The sequence below is a fragment of the Ictalurus punctatus genome, chromosome 12 (assembly GCF_001660625.3).
Source record: "Ictalurus punctatus breed USDA103 chromosome 12, Coco_2.0, whole genome shotgun sequence".
Classification (NCBI taxonomy): domain Eukaryota; kingdom Metazoa; phylum Chordata; class Actinopteri; order Siluriformes; family Ictaluridae; genus Ictalurus; species Ictalurus punctatus.
Window position 1 is genome coordinate 11,566,893 of NC_030427.2, and position 21,852 is coordinate 11,588,744.

The following is a 21,852-nucleotide window of genomic DNA, read 5'->3' on the forward strand; positions in this document are numbered from 1 at the left end:
GCCACCACATCGATTATACGTTTTACTTTGTTAAACAACACAGGTTTTTTATCCATTCATTATTAGTCTCAGATTACAGTATGTTGCGCGTTGGCCATACAAGTCTCTATGTACGAGTTGTCACTACAGAAACAATGACTATGTTTACATGGACAGCAGTAATCTAATTACTGACCTTATTCTGAATAAGACAATACTGTGATTAAGGTGTTTACATGAGTTGCTTATAGAATATTCCTTTCATGTTCCTGTTTTACATGTTATAGGACATAAATCGATTAATGGCACACGTCATTACGTCCCCATGCCACGCCGTCCGACGTTCCCTCCAGAATTTCACATTTCAAAATATAGTTCGTCTTCATTATGGTATTGTATACATTGGGTGTTTCAATTTTAATTTCATGAAAGCTTCAAGTGCGGTTAATTATTTGTCATGCTATACATGCAAATAGATGACTGCTTGAAGTCATGGGCTGCATCCGAAAGCGCATACTTACCTACTATATAGTAGCCGAAATACGTGTATTTCGCCTACTATAAATTAGGTAAGTATGCGGGTTTGGATGCAGCCATGCACTCTTGTTTGCCGTCAAATGGTTACATATATACTGCCAAAATGCGGTAAAAACTCCCACACAAGGTTAATAGTGTGATTAAGGTGTTTACATTATTGGATTTTATATTGAACTTCATAGTTAGTTTTAAGTTTTCCAGTTTGAAACATTAATTAAATAAAGATTAATCAATACTATTCTTTGTGTTTTATTGGAGTACATCGCTCAAAAGTTAATCAACAAAGGTGGGGCATGACAACAGGAATAAATGACAGTTGCAGTACAGTCATCGAGTGTGTATGTGTCATCTGTGTTATTCTCTGAAACATTGCAGTTATAAGAAGGTCTAAAATTATGAAACTGTTTATTTGGAAGGCAGGACAACTAACACAAAATCTCTGAATTCTGTGTAAAAGTAACACTCAAGAAAGACACCAGGGATAAATTAAATAAACACAAATAGCCACACAATTGATTCTGACTGTATGCACTCATAAAGGAGTGATGTAGTTGGTGGGAAAGAGTCCGGTCCTCCCTCGTAGCTGTCCAACCCACCAGAAGGATTCTGGTTGGTCCACAACTTCTATAATATCGCCGGCACTGAAGTTCAGCTCATCCTGCTCCTCGGCTATGAAGTCATACAGAGCCTTAACCTTCATCAGTGATGCCTGCACAAACATTATATAATACATTATCTAAATTATTTATATATCATTAAAATTGCAATTGTAATTATGTAAATTTCAAACATGTGACAATATTCATATTTGGTTGCATCCTTTATCTATTATAAGAATGTAGAATTGTATATTTTTTTAAAATTTGATTATTTTTGTTATTGCATTATATGCAAATCACCCCCATATCCTCCTGTGGTTTAAAATAACTACCCCGTTTGTGTGTGCGTGTGTGTGCAAGTGTGTTTGTTGTCACCTGTGGAGGTGGAAGCATTTCTGCAGGACGAGGAGGTGGGCCCGGTGGCCCTGATGGTCCACTCTGATGCCTTCTCTCCTTCAATAGTGACCACACACACACAATCATCTTTTGAACTTCCTGATAAATTCACTCAAACTACATTTATCTACACTAAAACTTACAGAACATTTAAGAGCAGCCAACTTAGAATCTGCAGTGTCCAAGTGTCTCTGGATGACATCAGGAGAAATACAAGTGTTTTTGTGTAAACATGGATACAATATATAAAAATAAATAAGTAAATAAAATAATATGTAAATAAAGAATGATAATGATATAATCCAACTGCTAAAAATGGCATAGGTAAATCACTAATCTCTACACTTTCACCCTTATAAGGCATGACCGGATCTACGAATATGTATGATATGCAAATTGGAATCATTCCCATATCATCTGGGGTTTCACTGTAACCACCAGGTGCTTGGAGGGAGAATGTTTTAGTTCAGATGTAAACAATAAAAAGGTTTAGATGCAGAAGAAAAAATTTAATCACTCTTTAATTCTTCTTCTAATACTTCTTCCTCTTAGTAGTAGTAGAAGTAGTAGTGTTAGTATTATTATTATTTTTATTGTGTTCACATGTTAGATGGACCAAGAAGAGGGCACAACAACTAGGAAAAACAAAACAAAACAAAATAAAAAAGACCATTAACAAAGAAAAAAAAGGAGATAGTATACAACAATTTGAGGTAAGGGAGCATCAAGATAGGACACAACGTCACCATTTCACCACTTTCTAATGATCATTAAAGGAGTCATATCATGATTTTTAAGGTTTTCCTTTTGTTTGGGAGTGTAATGTATCTGTTTGTGCATGTATAAGATCTGCAAAGTCACAAAGCTCATAGTCTCCCCCAAAGGGATTTATTTTATCTAACAGAGAACATTGCTCCAGACCTGAAGATCAGCATAATCCCGCCCAGAGTCAGCCACGAAGAAATAAGGCGAGGCTTCAGTGAATTCAGGCGCCATGTCGTGGAGACACTGCGTGTTTCGGTGCAAAAGCAAAACCTGTTTGTTTAGCCTTCCGAAAACTGACAAAATTAGGAATCAGTGGTTAATGTTTATTTATAACGCTGTTCCTGAGCAGTACAATCCAAACACTTGCTTGTGCACAGAGCATTTTACAGAGTACAGCTTCTTTAACCTGGGCGAGTACAAGGCAGGCTACACACAAAGACTACTCCTGAAAAGTGGGGGCGATTCGCACTTTTCTCAGACAATCTTGTGCTTCTGAATCAGAACCTGCAAGTATGTTTGATAATTTAATGAAGTACTTGCTATTGACTGTTCAAATGCGGAGTTTTGTGTTGTGGCCCAGGGCTCAGTTGAAGACCTCTGCTAACGTGCTAGCTAAAGTTTGCAAAGTTGCCTCAGTGTTTGTTTATATGTTGTTGGTCTGACAGAGACATTGATTGTAGCTGCTGTTGTGATTGTGTCTTGAAATGGTTTATGTTGATCAAATCACAGGAATCTTAGCTTTCCAAAGATATATTGCACGAGTACCTATGTACACACAGAAACTGTGTACATAGCATAGTTAGGCCTTACAGTAGGCGTTGGAATTGACATTGTATCTCAAATGTAAGAGAGTTACAAAATAAAAACTTACCACTGTGAAATGTTCTGCTCAAGTCGTGTTTGCAAAGTTAGTTCTGTTTGATAATTCGCGTCAAACTACTACGGTAAAACCAACGACGTGTTGCTTAGGAGCTTAAAATTGCTTTAGAATCCTTGGAGGCTGAAGCTAACCCAAGGGGCGTTAAATTTTCAACGCACACTTGAAGTTTTTGGCCAATCACAATGCAATGGGTCCGCTGGCCAATCAGAGCACTCTGGGCTTTTCGGAAAGAGGGGCTTTGGAGAAATTGGAGTGTTTCAGGGAGCCTGGGAATAGAGGCACTGCAATAATGTACATTATGTGACACATAATGCGTTTTTGAACATAAAGCATGTTAACCTATTCTATTACATAAAATAAACAAAATAATTAATATTTAATAATCATGATATGACATCTCGTATGAGCATTTGGTAGACGCCCTTATCCAGAGTGACTTACATTTATCTCATTTATACATCTGAACAATTGAGTGTTAAGGACCTTGCTCAAGGGCCCAAGGATGGTCGCTTGGCAGTGCTGGGGTTCGAACTCATGACCTTCCAATCAGTAGTCTAACATCTTAACCAATGAGCTACCACTGCCATCTTATCATGAACATTAACATAATTTGTACAATGTTAGATTTGACGAGGCATTGTATGACTATGTGTTGTGATGGGTTGGCATCCCATCCCCCACCTCATGCCCTGAGTTCCCTGGGATAGGATCCAGGCTCCCTGCGACCCTATGTAGCATAAGCGGTACAGAAAATGGATGGATGGATGAATCTCAAAACATTCTTCATTTATCCCAACAGAAAGTAGGGACACATCTTTAAAGTGAGACAAGAGATTACTAATGCAAGATGGTGGGAAGTGGGCGGGGCTTCCAGGAGTGTCAGTTAATATTGGAAACTTCAAAACACCCATAAAACTAACAGTCATTCCAGATTCACATGTCTATTGGCTTGTGTGTTATTTTAAGTGAGGAAAAAAAGAAAACTGCTCTTTTTGCTTATTTTTGAGTGCTAGTTTACTCCGAGTTCTTACGCAATATGCGTAAAGGTTAACGTGCAGGTCTGCAATTTGAGCTGTCATATCCCAAAAATATATTTAACACTACCCAAACCTGTGAAATACGGTATGTATTACAACAAACCCATTAGCTAAGTTACATTAGCTAAGTGAACTAGTTGGATAGTGTAACACATAGGTTCTCTGGCTTCAGCGTCATCATTTAATAATTTGCTTATTATATGTTTATCAGAATTCCAGACATGATAGACTAAGAGCTTGCAAAATAAATTGTAAATGTAATTAATAATTAATAATGCGCAAATTAGACGCAAATGGTAACTATATAATGGAATTGATTGCAGGGTTACTTTAATAAGAGATACTTATGGAAATGAGTGGAGTGGTGTGTGTGTCTGTGTGTATGTGTGTGAGGGTGTGTGTGCTGTTACCTGTGGAGTTGGAAGAGGCTGTGCAGGACAAGGGAGAGGTCTGCTCTGCACCTTTTCTATTTTATTTCTTCTCTCCTTTAAGTGACCACACACCCACACACACACACACACACACACACACACACACACACACACACACACACACACACACACACACACACACTTAAACACATTCATCTTTTACACTTCCAGTCAAGTCAAGAATAACTTCACTGAAGACTTCTTCATCTAAACTAAACCTTTTGGATTAGAACAAATTAAAGCAACAGTACAGTACCTGATGAACCGGCCAGGGATCTGAAGCAGAGTTTAAGTGATTCTGAAATATGAGAGTTTTTGTGTAAATATAAATAGAGACTATTGAGGCATGATAAGCATCACACTCTAATGGTTCAGCCACACCCTTATTGAGGACTGTTCTGAGATTCACACTATTCTTGTTGCTATAACAGTATAGGGAAATGTGAAATAGCTCTATGACAACACACACACACACGCACACACGCACACACACACACACACACATACTCAAGTGGTAAAGAATACACATTTAAAACAGATATGTTTAAATGTTTTGCTACAGATTCTCTAAACATGATGTACTGTGTTATTTGGTCATATAAAACCATTCCAGGTCTAGTCTAAAATACCTTGCCTATCATTTTAAGCTGAGGTAAATATGGCTATAACAACAAATTTAATTCTAACAGTCTTAGGATTCTGTCCCTAAATCCCTGCTCAAATCTTCATACTTGAATTTCCTATAATACATTATTGTATCTATAGTAGCAACTTTTATGGAGGACACTCAATATAAACAAACTGAAAACTTGTATAATAGTTGATATGGTTACATTTCTGTGAGGAAATGGAAGGAGTCTCTAATGTCAGTGCTTTGTTACTGCCAGAGGGAAAGCTGTAAGTATTTTTTATGCTGTGGTATAAGAGGAATAAAACACTTCAGAAAATAATCACCTACTCATTCATGCAATTATCGAATCAGCCAATTGTGTGGCTGCAATGCAATGCAATGCAAAAAAATATCATGCTGATACAGGCCAGCAACTTTGGGTAATGTTCATATCAACCATCAGAATAGGTTGAAAAAATGTGATCTCAGTGATTTGGTCTATGGCATGATTGTTGGTGCAGACTGGCTGGTTTGAGTATTTCTATAACTGCTGATCTCCTGTGATTTCCATGCACAAAAGTCTTTAGAGTTTACTGTTTAGATACTCGGAAAGTTTAATATATATATATATATATATATATATATATATATATATATATATATATATATATAAATAGAGGCAAATGGTAACTATATAATGGAATTGGTTGTAGGGTTACTTTAACAAAACATGGTTATGGAAATAGGTGTTTTTATGTGTGTGCGTGTGTGTGTAAGGGTGTGTTGTTACATGTGGAGTTGGAAGAGGCTCTGCAGGACGAGGGAGAGGTCTGCTCTGCATGTCTTCTACCTTTTGTCTTCTCTCCTGTAAGTGACCACACACACACACACACACACACATTGAAACACATTCTTATTTTACACTGCCAGTCAAGTCAAGAATAACTTCACTCAAGGCTTCTTCATCTACATTAACCCCTTTAGATTAGAACAATTTAAGAGCAAAGGCTTTGAAATAAAATCATGTAGATACGGGTCAGCAGCTTCATGTAATGTTCATATCAACCATCAGTATGAGGAAAAATTGTGATCTCAGTGATTTGGACTGTGGTGTGGTTGTTGGTGCTAGACAGGCTGGTTTGAGTATTTCTATAACTGCTGATCTCCTGGGATTTTCACATGCAACAGTTTCTGGAGTGTACTCAGAATGGTATGAAAAACAAAACCAAAAAACATCAAGTAAATGACAGTTCTATGGGTGGAAATGCCTTGTTGATGAGAGAGGTCAGAGGAAAATGCCCAGATTGGTTCAAGCCAACAGGAATGTTACAGTAACTCAAATAATAGCTCTTTAAAACTGTGGTGAGCAAAAATGCACCTCAGAACATATAAAAAAAACATTCAACCTTGAGGTGGATGGGCCACAACAGCAGAAGACCACATAGGATTCCACTTCTATTCCTCTCCTGTCAGCCAAGAACAGAAATCTGAGGCTACAGTGGACATGGACTCACTAAAATGGGTCCCTTGTCATCAACTGTCAAGTTTCAGTGAACCTGTTCCCTCTGTGCAATCAGTGAACCTGTGCAAATGCAGTTGACAGTTTTATTAAAGAGAGACACAGGCAGGTAAATCTGAATCATTATCCAAAAACGTAATCCAGAAACATGCAAAGGTCAGGCGATCGGCAAACAGGCATAAACGGGGGAAAGCAGGAATCAAGGTCGTGGTCACGGAAAACAGGGTCGAGAAACAAAACAAGAAACATAGAACTGGGAGCGGAAAAACCAACGTGGACTAAATCTAAAGTTTAACCTAAATAACTCTAACATGGACTATGACTATGACTGTCTATCGTATCGTATCTAATCTAACCTATTTTAATCTAATACTCTGCGCCGTGTGCTGGGAGGCACGCGGTATATATACAAACATCATCAGTGTGTAGATGCTGACGGCTGACACCAATCTAGACACACGCTTAAACAATAGCCAATGACAGAACAGAGAAGAGACATAACAGAAACATAACAAAAGCACGTGTCCATTGTAAACAATGTCATGGTTGTCAACATACGAAGAGCGGGCGCTCGCGCACCTTGCTCGTGCACGCGTGCCCACATGCTCTCCAGCGCACTGCTTAAAGGGGAAACCGTGACAATGTGGCATTTTAAACAAATATTTTCGGAAACAAAGTGTTTTAAAAATATTTTAAAATATATTGTTGCAACTTTCACACAACTGTTGATCTATTGTGTTTCTTTTTCCTTTACTGTGAACAATATTGTTCTTTATCATTGCTATACAGCTAAAGGTCACAGATACTCCTCATGTAGATTCTGCTGACTTAGGACTTGAGACTTGATTTGGACTCTAGGGTAAAGACTCAAAACTTGACTTGGACTCGAAGGTAAAGACTCGAGACTTGAGTTGGACTTGCATTTTATTACTTGTGAACATCTCTGTAGGATGGTAACAGTGACTCTACTCTGCACTGATCCACATCACACAGCTTGTTGTTAATTATTTTCCTATAACCATCCACTCTATTGCAGCTTATTCCTTATTTATTCATGTTGTTGCTGATACAGGTGTCTACTATTGATGGTGACATGTCCAGCAAAAATAAAATTCTCTCTATTCTTTCTAGTATAGTAGCAGTGGTGGCTTGGGGGGCAGTGGTGGCTTGGTGGTTAAGGCTCTGGGTTACTGATCGGAAGCTCAGCACTGCTAAGCTGCCACTGCTGGGCCTTTGAGCAAGGCCCTTAACCCTCTCTGCTCCAGGGGCTCTGTATCATGGCTGATGCTGCGCTCTGACTCCAGCTTCCTAACATGCTGGGGTGTGTGAAGAAAAGAATTTCACGGTGCTGTAGTGTATACGTGACCAATAAAGTCTCATTATCATTAAATTTGATTTTCAAAGTATAGTGTTGTCTATCTGATCAAGTACGTTGATTTATCTCTTTACATTATTAAAAACTTGAATAATTGTCACATTATTTAGCTTTTCACATTGTCTGTAATATCCTCAGTATTGTTTACTGTGCATGTGCAGGGAATAAAATCCCAACCAGAGTTTCTACGTCCACTCACCAGCTGCTCAGAGAGGAGGCGTATGGAGCTCTGTTTGGAAATAGAATTGACTGTGTAGTAGTCCACCAGTTCATTTAGAGAGCTGAATTTCTCAGTCCATAGATAATACTGCCCTCTGGTGTCCTGGAGCACCTTAAAATGCTGCACGTCTGCCTCATGCCTACAAGATTACGAAGAAAACTTTAAAACAAACAAACAAAAAAATTCTGACAGGTAAAGCAGACAATATAAATGCTGTATAAGCAGGACGAACATTTAAATGACAACTCCATGACATGTTGGGCTACTTTCACTTTGCTCAACAATTTCCTACCCACAATGCTGTCCAGTGCATAGTCGTGAAGAGGGATTTAGCCTTCCTTTATCTTTACATAAAGAGAGTGATACAGCAGCACTTTACTTTATTTAGTCTGTCCAGCTCTCTTACCTCCTAATCTGTACACTCTGCTCAGCATCCAAAGCATTAAGTTTCATGTGTCGCACTTGGTATCTCGAGATCGCTACGTAGCCAAGCCGAGCCTCTGTTTTAACTCAGAGTCATATAGTTGCATTGCGTTCTGGAACTTTGAGTCCAACATTTGCACAGTTAAACATACTTCTATGTTTAATATTAATATGACGATGAACATCACTGGAAAATGGTGAGCAAGAATTGAAAATGTGATTGTTATCCCTGATGTACTGTATGTTTAAGTTTTGTTGAAATTTGTTCATATATTAAATGCCATTGTAACTGTGCAAGTATTAACAATGTCCTCCAGTAATGCTAGCGCAGCAGAGAACAACCATTATCTTTTTACAGGATTACAGGAAATACACCACCAACTGACAAATTAGCACCGGAATCGGTAAAAACATCACAGTAGCACATTTAAAATGTGCTTCAGGGTGGAGTTTTCCTGTGCTGAAGTACTATATTAATAATTAAATGTTGACATGACCACAGCACAGACCTGAACAATATGAGCAGAAGAATAAAGTATGAATAAAAATTTACTGAGAAAGAAACATTTGCTATAATACGCAGCAATAATAACAAATCAGTGAGTAGAGCCAAGGCTGCGTATATTGGAGAAACGATTCAAGTTATTTAGTTGACCTGAACCTAAATAATCTACTTAAGCCTGTAAAAAGGAAAAGATTACTGATGCCTTTAATTTTGTTGTGACTCAGTCTGGTGTGGACTCAATAGTGAAAGTTTGTCGACATGCACAAAAACAAAGAGGAAGCTGGTCTATCTGGCTCAGCTGCTAAAATAGCAAGGAGGATGAAGCAATTTTTCTTTTTTCTTTTTTAACAATTGTACTTTCCCAGGATATGCTTATCTATCTCTGCTAGCTCGTATTTGAAGGATTTATATGTGAATTTATGGTTGATTCACTTCAAAGGAATGCTGCAGTGGATTTAATGGAAGTGGATTTAAATAGGATTGACAATACCTGAGAGTGTACCTCGATGCTACAGGGGGTAATGTGAAAGGAAAAAAATTAACTACATTAGATATCTTAATCATAATGCAAAAAAACTTAAAGCCGATCACAAAATTAGTATATATTTTAAACCTCTGTCTGGGTGTGAAGAATGTTAAAGGAGCAATAGTCAAGTTTTAAATTTTCTTTCTAGTATAAATAACCTGGAACAATATGTAGAACATAATAACACAATGATTGAAGCCATAAACTGTTGTTTGTGTTGGATAAGTAAAAACAATCACCCTGTGCTTCAAAAAAATTAATGGCAAGAAACACAATGAAGCCAGAATAAACACTTTTCCACAACAGAGTAATTTATTACTGAAACTGGACGTAGAATTATTGACGTTGCTCCTAGAAAGGTATGTAAAACACAACAAATGAAGTAGAAATGGTTTATTTTCATTACAGTGATGGTAGTCCTGACTATCCCCATAAAAAGGTGAACTGTGTGTTTATAGTAATGCTGCACTCATGGTGCCTTGTAAGTGGTCATTTGCAAGTTATAATAATGTCATTTCCTACCTCAGCACATTTGAAGTGAAAAAACAAACAAACATGGATTCCTTCACGAAAGAGTGCCTTTTGTTTGCTCTGTCAAGAGTGCATAAGGTCATAAAAATCTACTGTAACCACTTTTACAGTTACAGGCCTGAGTGGGTACTGGTTATGTTTTACAATAGTGAACGTCAAACATTTATGCAACATTTAGGACTGATATTGCAGTACAGAAAGAACAGCGGACACTAGCAAGTAGTTTAGCAACAATCTAGCCAGCTAACATAAATGATAATTCTAATGTTAGTGATTATCTTCTCAAAACTTCAATAGTTAATGTTATAGATTTAACTAAGTATTATATCTTTATGCTAATTTATCTAAAGCCAAATACTGCTATAAACTCATTTAAACTAGAGAAGTGGTGCTTCAGACTATTCACAGTGTGAACGGCCATGTTGATTTGATGTCATCTAGTAGTTGAGAAGACAAGCCCAAGTTGACAAGTTGAAATTTCACATTCAGAGGGTTCCCTTTCAAAAGGAACTTTGACGTTTCAGTTAGCATAACAGTATGGAGCGCGCCTTGCGCGTGACTGGTATCTGACGCTTGTGTAAAATCATGCCTCTACTTATAGGCCTGCCATGATCGGGTGACATGGCAATTGAGCACGTCACATGATATGGCACCTGTGAACCACGCCGCCAGCCTTATTATCCTCAGCGAGTCTGCATGTCTTTGTCTGTGTGACAAAAAAAAAAAAAAAAAAAGAAAGAAAAAAACAACAACAAAAAAAAACGCTTCATTTCTACTCGGTATTTTCTCAAAATCTCTTAACTTTTCTATCCCTTTTTCAGAGAAAAACAAAAGAAAAGAGAGGGAAGTAATGAGCGAGAAAGAATTCAGGAAGTGTGTTACGGCTTGCTCCCGTTTCATCACGGGGGTAGTGCACACTTTCTGGGTGAAGTTTTTAGGAGTGTAGCATGCGATGGCAGCCTCGAGAGGCTGCGCATGGTAATGCCTACATTAAGCAGCACGGCTCGCGACTCACGCTATTCCCGGAAGCCGAAGCGAGTTGGGTTTCAGAGCTTCGCGGATCTGGATCCAGATCTCTTATGGATCCGGAAGAGGAGCCGGAGACGAGCGCTGCTCTATCTCTTGCTCTGTCTTTCGGGTTCGGCTCTCCGCTGGATTTTGGAGCTCGCGTCACGACTCCTCCTTCCACTATGGAAAGCCAAAAGGGGAAGAAAACACACACACGCACACACACACACACACACACACACACACACACACACACACACACACACACACACAGACAAAAAAAAAAAAAAAAAAAAAAAAAATAGTAATAATTTCTCTCTGACTCCGTGGAGCCAGAAGGATGTGCTAAATACTGAGCAGCATATAGCAGCATATAAAGGGCTGCTTGAAGTGATTACTAAGGCTGGATGAGCCTTTTTCTCCCCAGTGAAAGTAAATCCCTCACACTGCAGAAACTCCCCTGTCTTCCAGAAGTACATGACAAAATATCAGGCTTCTGGGGGAAAACCATGCATAAGCCATATTTATAACCCCACAATGTTGGATTATTCAGCCATTGTGGGGTTTAACTGTATGGCTATTTAGCTATGCTGAAGGTGGAGGAGGCGCTTGCGAGCTACCTCTTTCCATAGACGGCAGGTAATTAGGGGGGCCAGCTTTGCATCCAAACCACCGCATAAGGACGCCGTGGCATTGGTGGGCAAGCCTATCCAGTAGTAGTCTTGCTTGTGGGTCACTGCAGACAATGACAGTGTTGCAGGCCTACCAAGCAGACCTGCTGAGTAAGCTCGACATATGGCGGCATTCAAAAAAGCCAGTTCCTTCCCTGTTGTCTCGAGCTCACCCGGGCATCCACGAGTGGAGCCCGGGGCAGCACTAGTGCAAGGGAGACCCAGAAGGCAAGTATGGCAGCCCACCAACCCCCGCAGACAGCCAGGGGAACCGGGCGGCCACAGTCGCGGTCTGCTACTAGGCCTGATCTGAGAATGGTCATAAAGGCCAAGCAGGCAAAGAAGGGTAGGGCGGGTAGCCCTCAGTGCTACTGTAGGGCCTCCCCTAGCCAAGGCGGTCCCATGTTTTTAGTGTTCTCTGGTCAGCGAGCTGTCACAGGGCAATGAAAATTTGATGCTTTCCTTCTAATAGAATGTGGAATAATTAACGTCACTAAAAGACCATCGGGCAGCGTGGAAACTACTGCCAAATGTATCTCCCTAGGTTCTGTCTACTGTAGAAAAGGGTTACCAGGTCCAGTTTATAGCTTGACCCCCCCGGTTCAGAGGTGTGCTCACCACAGTAGTCAGCACAGACCAGAGCCTGACGTTAGCGCAGTAAAAGTAAGTTCCCTTTTGGACAATGGGGCCATAGAAAATGTACCCCATTCCCTAAGGGAGGGAGCTTTTTACAGCCATTATTTCCTGGTCCACAAAAAAGATGGAAGTATGCGGCCAATTTTAGATCTGCGTCATCTGAACCGTACTCTTTGGACATACAGGATCAAGATGCAGATGCTCAACTTATCGTGCCACAGATTCAGTTCGAGGACTGGTTTGTGGCGATAGATCTAAAAGGTGCATATTTCCACATAGAAATATCCCCTCGCACCTTCACAAAGTGCATGGATGTCACTCTGGCTCCATTGTGACTCCAGGGCATCTGTGTACCAAACTACCTGGATGACTGGTTAATTCTAGCATGATCCAGGGAACTGGCGGTTCAACATCGAGATGTTGTTCTTGCCCACATGAAGAGCTTGGGGCTCAGGTTGAATCTCAGAAAAGTATGCTTTTCCCAGTGCAGTGGACAACTTTTCTAGGGGTTATAAGGATTCTACTATGATGCAGGCTTGTCTATCACCAACATGCGTAGGGTCAATCCAATCAACGCTGAGCAAGATAAAGCTGGATCTTGGGAGACTATTGGCATATATGGGCCTATTGCACAGGAGACCGTTCAGTGGTAGCTGAGAAGTTGGGGGTTTCGTCCAAGGATAAAACCTCTGAGAATAATCAGTGTCACGCGGCGATGCCTACGTGCTCTGAGAATTTGAGTGTCCCCGGTTTCTAGCCTTGGGTCACACTCTAGGAGTGTCTCCTTAGCGCAAGACGGTAATGAGAGACACCTCCCTCACGGGCCGGAGCGCAGTCCTAGACAGCTCTCCAGCTCACGGTCTCTGGTGGCTCCATCCACAAGTGGTGGAGTCCATACGGCAAGGTTTGGCCAAGCAGGATGGCATGTGTTCGCCTCCGAGGAGACAACACATGGCCCACTGTGGTTTGCCCTTACTCCTCCTGCACAATTAGAGCTGGACGCCAAGGCGCACATGTGTCCGAGGTCACATCTGTACGCTGTTCCCCCCATCGCTCTGCTCCCACAAGTTCTAGCGAGAGTTCGGCAAGACAGTCTGTCTGCTGCTAGTAGAACCTTATTGGCCAGCTCGAACATGGTTCTGAGAGATAATATCCCTGCGAGATGGCACTCCTTGGGAGTTTCCCATCCGCAGGGATCCACTGTAGACCCAGTGAACTACACAATAGCTACAGTCCTGGAGTTCTTACAAGAACATTTCTCAGCGGGGTGGGCTCCTTCTACAATCAGGGTTTACGTGGCCGCCATTTTGGCCAGCCACGCCCCTGTTGATGGGGCCTCTGTGGGGCAACAATCTCTAACTTCGAGGTTTATGCATGGTCTCAGGCGGCTGAGACCCATCTGCAGGCCACGCATACCTTCCTGGGAACTTCTGTGGTCCTGGAAGGTTTGTCAGGTGCCGCATTTGAGCCCTTATAGTGGATCTACTGTCTCAAACCGGAGGGCTGATTTATCACCCTCGGCCAGAACTATGGAAACTGTGGGTCCGGCCCCTGAGGGGCACCAGCTCATAGATTCTGGTCTCACAACTGAGGTTGTACAGACCATGTTAAACGCTAGAGCACTGTCCACAAGGAAATTGTATGCGCTCAAGTGGTGGCTTTTTGTCTTGTGGTGTGAGGAATGTCAGCTAGACACAGTGAACTGCACAATAGCTACAGTCCTGGAGTTCTTACAAGAAGTTTTCTCAGCAAGGTGGGCTCCTTCTACAATCAGGGTTACGTGGCCAGCCACGCCCCGGTTGATGGAGCATCTGTGGGGCAACATCCTCTAACTTCGAGGTTCATGCGTGGTGTCAGACGGCTGAGACCCATCTGCAGGCCACGCATACCTTCCTGGGACCTTTCTGTGGTCGTGGAAGGTCTGTCAGGGGCCCCATTTGAACCCTTAGAGTCAGCCTCTGAGAAGTTTCTGATTCTAAAGGTAGCTCTCCTACTGGCCCTGACATCTCTCAAGCGAGTGGGAGATCTACAAGCTCTCTCTGTTGCCCCTTCCTGCCTTAACTTTGCCCCTGAATTAGCCAAGTCCTTCCTGTATCCTAGGCCGGATTATATTCCTAAAGTGCCTACATCGGCTGCCCACCCTGTGGTGTTGCAGGCTTTCTGCCCTCCTCCATTCCTCACACCGGAACAAGAGAGGATGCACCTGCTGTGTCCAGTAAGGGCTCTCTGTACTTACGTCCACCGCTCTGGCCATGCTGTGTCAAAGCAGCACATCTCGAATTGGATAGTGGAAGCAATCTCTATGGCTTACGAGGCACGCGGTCTCGCCACACCTCTGGGCATAAGAGCTCATTCCACTAGGGCGGTCGCCTCCTCTAAGGCTTTCTCCAAATGGGTATCCTTGCAGAATGTGTGTGCGGCTACAGGGTGGTCTATGCCACACACATTCATTCGTTATTACAGCCTGGATATTCATTCCACCCCGGGCTCGAGTGTCTTGCAGTGACCCTTGGGCTTGGGTATTTTTGACCAGGCTGTACCCTCGGTATGACGGAGTGGGTATTCCCATTCCAATACTTTTATGCTAAATGCAACATCAAAGTTCCCTTTGAAAAGGAACGTCGGGGTTATGCATGTAACCCTGTTCCCCGAGAAGGGAACAAGACATTGCATAGCACTGTCATACCAGGGCAGGCCTGTGAATTGCGTCTTCGCTTCAGATAATAGAGGCTGGTGGCATGGTTCACAGGTGCCATATATATATCATGTGATGCGCTTAATTGCCACGTCACCTGATCATGGCAGGCCTATAAGTAGAGGCATGATTTTACACAAGCTTCAGATACCAGTCACGTGTGCAAGGCGCTCCCCATACTGTTATGCTAAATGCAACATCTCATTCCCTTCTCAGGGAACAGGGTTACATGCGTAACCCCGACGTTTTCTGTGGTTTTTACCAGTTGTAGGTGGGGAATTACAAGTTGCAACTTCGCCTCAAATGCAGCATAATATAACTTGGTTCTAGGGGCAGAGCTTTATGTACATGGGCAGGAATAGGGGCGGGCTCAATGAGTAAAAGGAAGCTCTTCTTAATCTCTTCTAATTTATGCATTATGTTATCATTTCTAATTTTATTATTAGCATGGTTATTTGTATGTTGAATTTTATGCCAAACGGACTGTATTTTATTTATAAGTTTTTGAAATTGTAGCATCTTTAGACTAAACTACCTCTGTACAGTATTTTGTTGATAAAAAGTTGCCTTTAAATGTGCTATATATTAGTTTATTGATTTATTATACCTTTTTTCATTACTTCACTTTTTTTTTACTTCACTGACTTAACTATATGCAATTCAAGTTTCTAAATAATGAATATTTTCTTTATGCTATTCCTCTATACAAGTAAAAGAGATTTTTTTTTTATTTGTGCAGTGTTCAGTGTTAGACTATACTACCTGACAGAGATGGAGAAATTTCCCGGAGAGCTCTGGCTGCCACGGATGATAAACGATCCTATTGGTTGGGGCATGAGAGCGCTCTCAGATGCTCGACGACTCATGTCCTCCTGATACCAGCTACAGGGAAAGACCTGACCTTAGAATACCAGGATCAATAAATACACTGTAGATACATAATTTCTGTGCTGTGACTGCTGTCAATTTGGGTCATATTTTATCTTATATCTAGCAGCTTCATTAATAATTCATTAATGACATAAATGAAGGGCAAAGCAGTACAAATGAAATTTTGCATATTCATAAGAAAATTCATTCTCATTCAGAAAATGTATGACTATTAAGCTATCTCAAGACAGTGATACTAGTAATTTGCCAACATGATATTCGTGTAGATTCCTAAATAACAACAATAAAAAAGTACCACAAGCACTTATCTCCTTAGAAATATGGACTATTACAATCATTGCAATCATTTCAGAAGTGCTGATGTAAAATGGATTAAAGCCATTATTACAGTATATTCCATACAATCATATCCTAATGCTTATTATTCAGCAAGGAGTATGGTGAGGAATTTAAATCAGTACCCTGAATTTAAGGAGGTTGGTTGGAAGTTGATTTGAATATCATTTCAACATAGTCTGTTCTGGACTCCACAATTTTAAACCATTTTAAAAAAATCTTAAAAAAAAAAAAAAAAAAAGGTTACATTTTATAGCATATCTGCAACAGACTCCATGTCGCAGTATGCATCAGGCCAACAGCGACAGCCACATGCTCTGTTGTGTCTGAGTATTAATTAATACCTGAACCTTGTATCCCAGCCAATCAAGAACTCTTTAAAAGAAGGCCACAATCACTATGTTTACATGCACATCAAATTTCTTTTAAGGTCTATATTCTGTTCAGGCTATATTCGGATTGCAGCCATATTCCGAATATGATGTTTATATGATGTTTATATGATGTTTATATACAGGCATCAGAATATTCCTGTATACATGGTTTTTGTAAGTATGCCTGAGATGCCATTCCTAAATACCTTGCCTACAGCTAAGCATCTGTTAGCACCCACAGTTCCTTGCGGACTAAGCATGCGTGTGTATCTCCTTTCAGTGGATTTTCTGAATAAGATGTTTACATGCAACAAATTTCGGATTAAAACAGGCATATTCCAGGAGTAGGAATCAGAATTTGGGGAATCAGAAGATTGTCTCAATCTGAATATGGTAATCGGATTGCAGCATTTACATGACTCAATACTAATTTGAATATTGCCAAATTCCAATTTATATTGATGTGTATGTAGACATAGTCGATATCGTTCATCTGTTGACAATTTTTAAGGAATGTGTATTGCAAAACAGCTGTAGATGTGCATACATTATCTCTTTAGAAAATATATCTTTGATCTGTAGTTTTCCCATAATCTGATTATCTATTTTTTTATGTGCTTGTAAACATATTGAGTAAATTATTGCCAAAATATAGGTTTTTGTATTTGGATATTTGACTCTACAACCCTAAAAGTCTTGTAGCATACTTAAGTTTATATATCTGTAAACTGGACTTTCAATGTTGTTTTGTTTTAAATTATTTGTGTAAAACTTCTATCTGTATGTGGAACTGTTTTTATTTTACATATGTCCATGCACTCATGTTTTCTATCCTCTACTCTATAACAGCCATGAGTAAATCACTTTTGTTACAGCAAATCCAAATCTCTCTCCCTCAAACCCCCTCTCATTCCTCCCTCATAAAGCCATCATAATAACCTGGGGATGTCGAGGGTAATGTAATTTCTTGGAACGAAGCCCTGCAGACCATGTCTTTCAGCTCTGAACCAGTTATCCTTAGTTCCCAAAACCTGCAGAGAAATGCACCATACATGCTAATTACAAAATTTAGCTTACACACACACACACACACACACACACACACACACACACACACACACACACACACTTACACACTTATATATATATATATATATATATATATATATATATATATATATATATATATATATATATATATATATATATATATATATAAAAGACATTTCAGATTAGTTTCAGTGAGGGTATTATGGCTACTTTTACTGCACTTCTGACCCCAATTAGTCCAAAATTCAGAGATGAGTTGCTCATCTTTGGAAAGTACATAGTTCAGGTTTTGCTCAGGATAGCAAAAAGTATCACTGATACAAAACACCCTGGTACACACAGCACATGACTCTCCACCTATAATTTTTTTTTATTTTTTATTTTTTATTTTTTTATTTTTTAGGTTTTATCTTTATACACATCTATGGACTGTCCTGGGTAAGCAGCGCAAATTTTTTAAAGATTGGGTAAATGTTTGGCTCATAAGGACATTTAGCCTTGCCTTAATTACGTCTCCTTTCTTGAAGCTCATTTCATCATCGGCCGTGGCGGTGAAGTCGAACTTGCCGATTGCCTCCATGATGGAGCCAGCTCATGGATTCTGAGAAAGAGAGAAAGGAAAAGAGTGAGAATCATACACACATAGGGAAAGAGAGAGAGAGAACAAGAGAGAGAGCTCATTAGAGATGGCATTGTTTTGCCCTTTTCAACTTGCTTTTGTTAATATTTTCTGAAAGTACAGCATTAGAAGTAGGCTTTCCAGTCTGCAAATATCCATGCAATTCATAGGAGATAGTTACGTAACAAAAACATTACTGATGACTGATGACAAGTCCCTTGGCATAAAATAAGAATTTCCCTTCTTGCTTTACATTGACCAGTTGATATCTGATTTTAAGGCTATTGTAGTCAACAAACAATTTTAAAAAGTTAACAATCGACCCCCCCCCCCCTTTTTTTCCCCAATTCCCTAGCTAACTCTAACACCTATCACATAACAACCTACAACCTAACAACTACCAACTAGGGAGAATGAAGGCTATCACGTTCTTCCTCCGATACACCTGAAGCCAGCTAACCACATAACAGACATAACATACATGGAGGAGAACGCTATCCACCCCTTTCTGCGTACATGAGCTCACAGACACTCATGATTGGCTTGTGTAACCCATGATTGATAAGAGACAGAGTGTATGCCATCCTTCCTATATAGAGAGAACAGCCAATTTTGCTCTCATGGACTCCTGGCCATGGATGGCTGTGACACTGACCGGCATTCAAACATTTTATACATAATCTTATTTTTTTAAAATAATAATCCTATTAAAATAGCACGGACACATTCTGGTTGTCCATGCCCATTCATGTAACATCCAGTTACACCGTCATACTGTCTTAAACCACATCAGCATTTCCACGTGAGCCTAGATGTCTTTTTATTTAAATTATTATTATTAGCAACATTATCATTATAGCTACCTGCTAAATAAGCAAACCTTGGACACCAAAAATGTTTTAGAAACATTTGAGATAAGTGAAAAATGATTAGAACAATTGTTGTTATTAAACCAGATGGAGTTTAGAGCTACTTTCCACATCGCTTTTATTTTTTCTATCTGAATAGTCAGAAGTTGCTGATTTAATTTTCTATTTTTGTTCTTTACACAAGAACTTCTGCGGCAGTTGCTCCATATAAATAGATTAAAAAAATAAAAGTGAGTAATTGTTGATATGGTGAAGTTTTCTGTCTTTTTAAGGAGATTTCTGGAGTTTTATGCTTTGTGGTTTCTCACAAAGCAATATCACAAGTAGAGTGTTTCTTGTCTTATTAACATCGAGAGAGAGAGAGAGAGAGAGAGAGAGAGAGAGAGAGAGAGAGAGAGAGAGAGAGAGAGAGGGTAAAGGAGAAAACTGACTGGTTATAGCTGCTATAATGTAAGTGATAACAGGAACTTGTTTCATAGACATTCCACAACATTTAATGCAACTGTACGTGGATAAATAAAACATTGTTAGGAATCAAACAATTCAGGATGTGCTGTTATAGGAACATAATTAACTTTGGCATGGTAACACATCACACAACCCTAGCATTGATTAATTTCCTAGAAGAGTGATTGATTCATTTTATACTACAATAGTGCCTTTTGTCCATTTATAGTTATGTCTTTATCAAAATTCAAGTTCCCCTTGTTTATTGAGAGTTCTCCTTCCAGGTTGAATGTGTCTGGACTTGGTCACTAGAGAGGAACTTGAGATGACTACACCATTTAAGCATTAACTTTTGGCCTCCTCTTCACATAGCACACAACTACACACCCACACACACAACTGAAAGGACAGATGATTCAGTCTATAATGAATGTCAAGCCTTTGCATAAATTACTTGTGGGCAGTGTAGTAGTATGGCAGTGATCACACACCAGAGGAAACTACATTTAATCATCAGCTCTAAATGAATAGCTGTCATAAATGCCCATTTTATTTTGGCAGCGCTGAACACGGACATGCGCATCAGTCTAAATTAAAGTGTGCTCTCCTTGGCTATGTAAAACCACAGTGTCATTTTGAAGGCACATTGCTTGAGATATGGGCTGTATTTCAAACCCTGTGCTTTAGATGACTCAAGCAAAAGAACAATGTAGATTTTTTCGAGCATCCAAACATGCAATATGTGTTTCATGTTATGTGTTTGTGCTTTTGCGGTAACACTATTATATGGTCCAGAAATAAGCATGTAGTATATTAATACATGTACTAATGCTTTCATAATGATGGTTTAATGCAAGCACTAATCATTAGCACATAAAGAAATATGACTCAGTTTTAATAAAGATAATTTTATTACGAGTTGTTATTTCCTGATGCACTAATTATTAATGCAAGTGTTCATTCATCATCATGAAAGCATTACTATATGTCTACACATGATAGTATTTTTCTAGCAAAACAAACAGTCTTCTTTTGTGTTCTTGATAAGAAATCATTGACCTCTGCATTCTTACTCAAACTAAGAACATTTCCTATGTGTCCTAAAAGCCTCCTGAAAAGCAATTCACATTATACAACAAACATTTGGTTGTCCTGCTTTCATACAGTAAATCATTAACCATGCTCGAATACATAAAGCATAAAGAGGTTACAGGGTTGTTTTCCTCTATTTCCTATCTCTTTGCATTGCTACTTACTTTTTAACCACCCAGATCTCACCCAAGCAGGCTTCAGCCTCCAATAAACTGTCTATTTGTAGGCAGCCTCAGACTTAATTCTAGAAGTCTTCAGAATCTCAGATCTACACAGAGCAGCTACTCAGGCTTCCATCGAGTGCTTGGCTGGTTCGTAGTCTGCAGAAAGAGGAAGAATGAGAGGAAAATAATCTCCTCCTCCCCTTGACAACATGTGTTGGTGACCTCAGTTTCAATGCTGACCGTTATTCTCACAAGGTGAATGTGTGAAAGTAACAGTCTAATCTAATAATGAACCTTTAACCAACGTGTTTCATTTAATGTATATCCTATTGTTGGCCATGAAGAAATTAAATTCTATAGCAATACTCAATATATATACACACACACACACACACACACACACACACACGCACACGCACACACACACACACACGCACACACACACACACACACATACACACACACACACACACACACACACATACATATATACATATGAATTATTGGCTAATTATACCACAGCACTATTATATGCTCAATTCTGATTGGTCAAAATTTGCATGGCAAATTAAATTAATTTTAATCCATGATCATTATCTACCATACCAACTTACATCAGGATCTTGTGTGTTAAATACTCCATCTGAACTTTTTGTGTAATTGTTGA

The 21,852-nt window shown here is 39.7% G+C and overlaps 1 protein-coding gene across 2 annotated transcripts; it reads right to left on the reverse strand.

Moving 5' to 3' along the window:
- Nucleotides 1-749: 749 nt before the first annotated feature.
- Nucleotides 750-21,345, reverse strand: grap2b (GRB2 related adaptor protein 2b). 2 transcript variants are annotated; one of them, XM_017482082.3, is made up of 11 exons: nucleotides 21,186-21,345; nucleotides 18,497-18,595; nucleotides 17,884-17,975; nucleotides 16,106-16,225; nucleotides 8,328-8,487; nucleotides 6,025-6,099; nucleotides 4,881-4,922; nucleotides 4,604-4,678; nucleotides 1,655-1,702; nucleotides 1,491-1,568; nucleotides 750-1,225 (listed from the first exon to the last, which is right to left on the reverse strand). In XM_017482082.3, the coding sequence occupies exons 2-11, from the start codon at nucleotides 18,572-18,574 to the stop codon at nucleotides 1,049-1,051; spliced, it is 945 nt and encodes a 314-aa protein (XP_017337571.1). In that variant the 5' UTR covers nucleotides 18,575-18,595; nucleotides 21,186-21,345; the 3' UTR covers nucleotides 750-1,048. The 2 variants fall into 2 exon arrangements, with proteins under 2 accessions (XP_017337571.1, XP_017337572.1); XM_017482083.3 differs by lacking the exon at nucleotides 1,655-1,702.
- Nucleotides 21,346-21,852: the final 507 nt, after the last annotated feature.

Excerpts from the sequence above, each read along its gene's own strand:
- grap2b (XM_017482082.3), bottom strand. The coding sequence starts at position 18,574 with ATGGAGGCAATCGGCAAGTTCGACTTCACCGCCACGGCCGATGATGAA. Across the intron at positions 1,703-4,603 it reads AGCCTCTTCCAACTCCACAG|AGACACTTGGACACTGCAGA; the intron begins GTAACAGCACAC and ends GATGTCATCCAG. Across the intron at positions 1,226-1,490 it reads AAATGCTTCCACCTCCACAG|GCATCACTGATGAAGGTTAA; the intron begins GTGACAACAAAC and ends ATGTTTGTGCAG.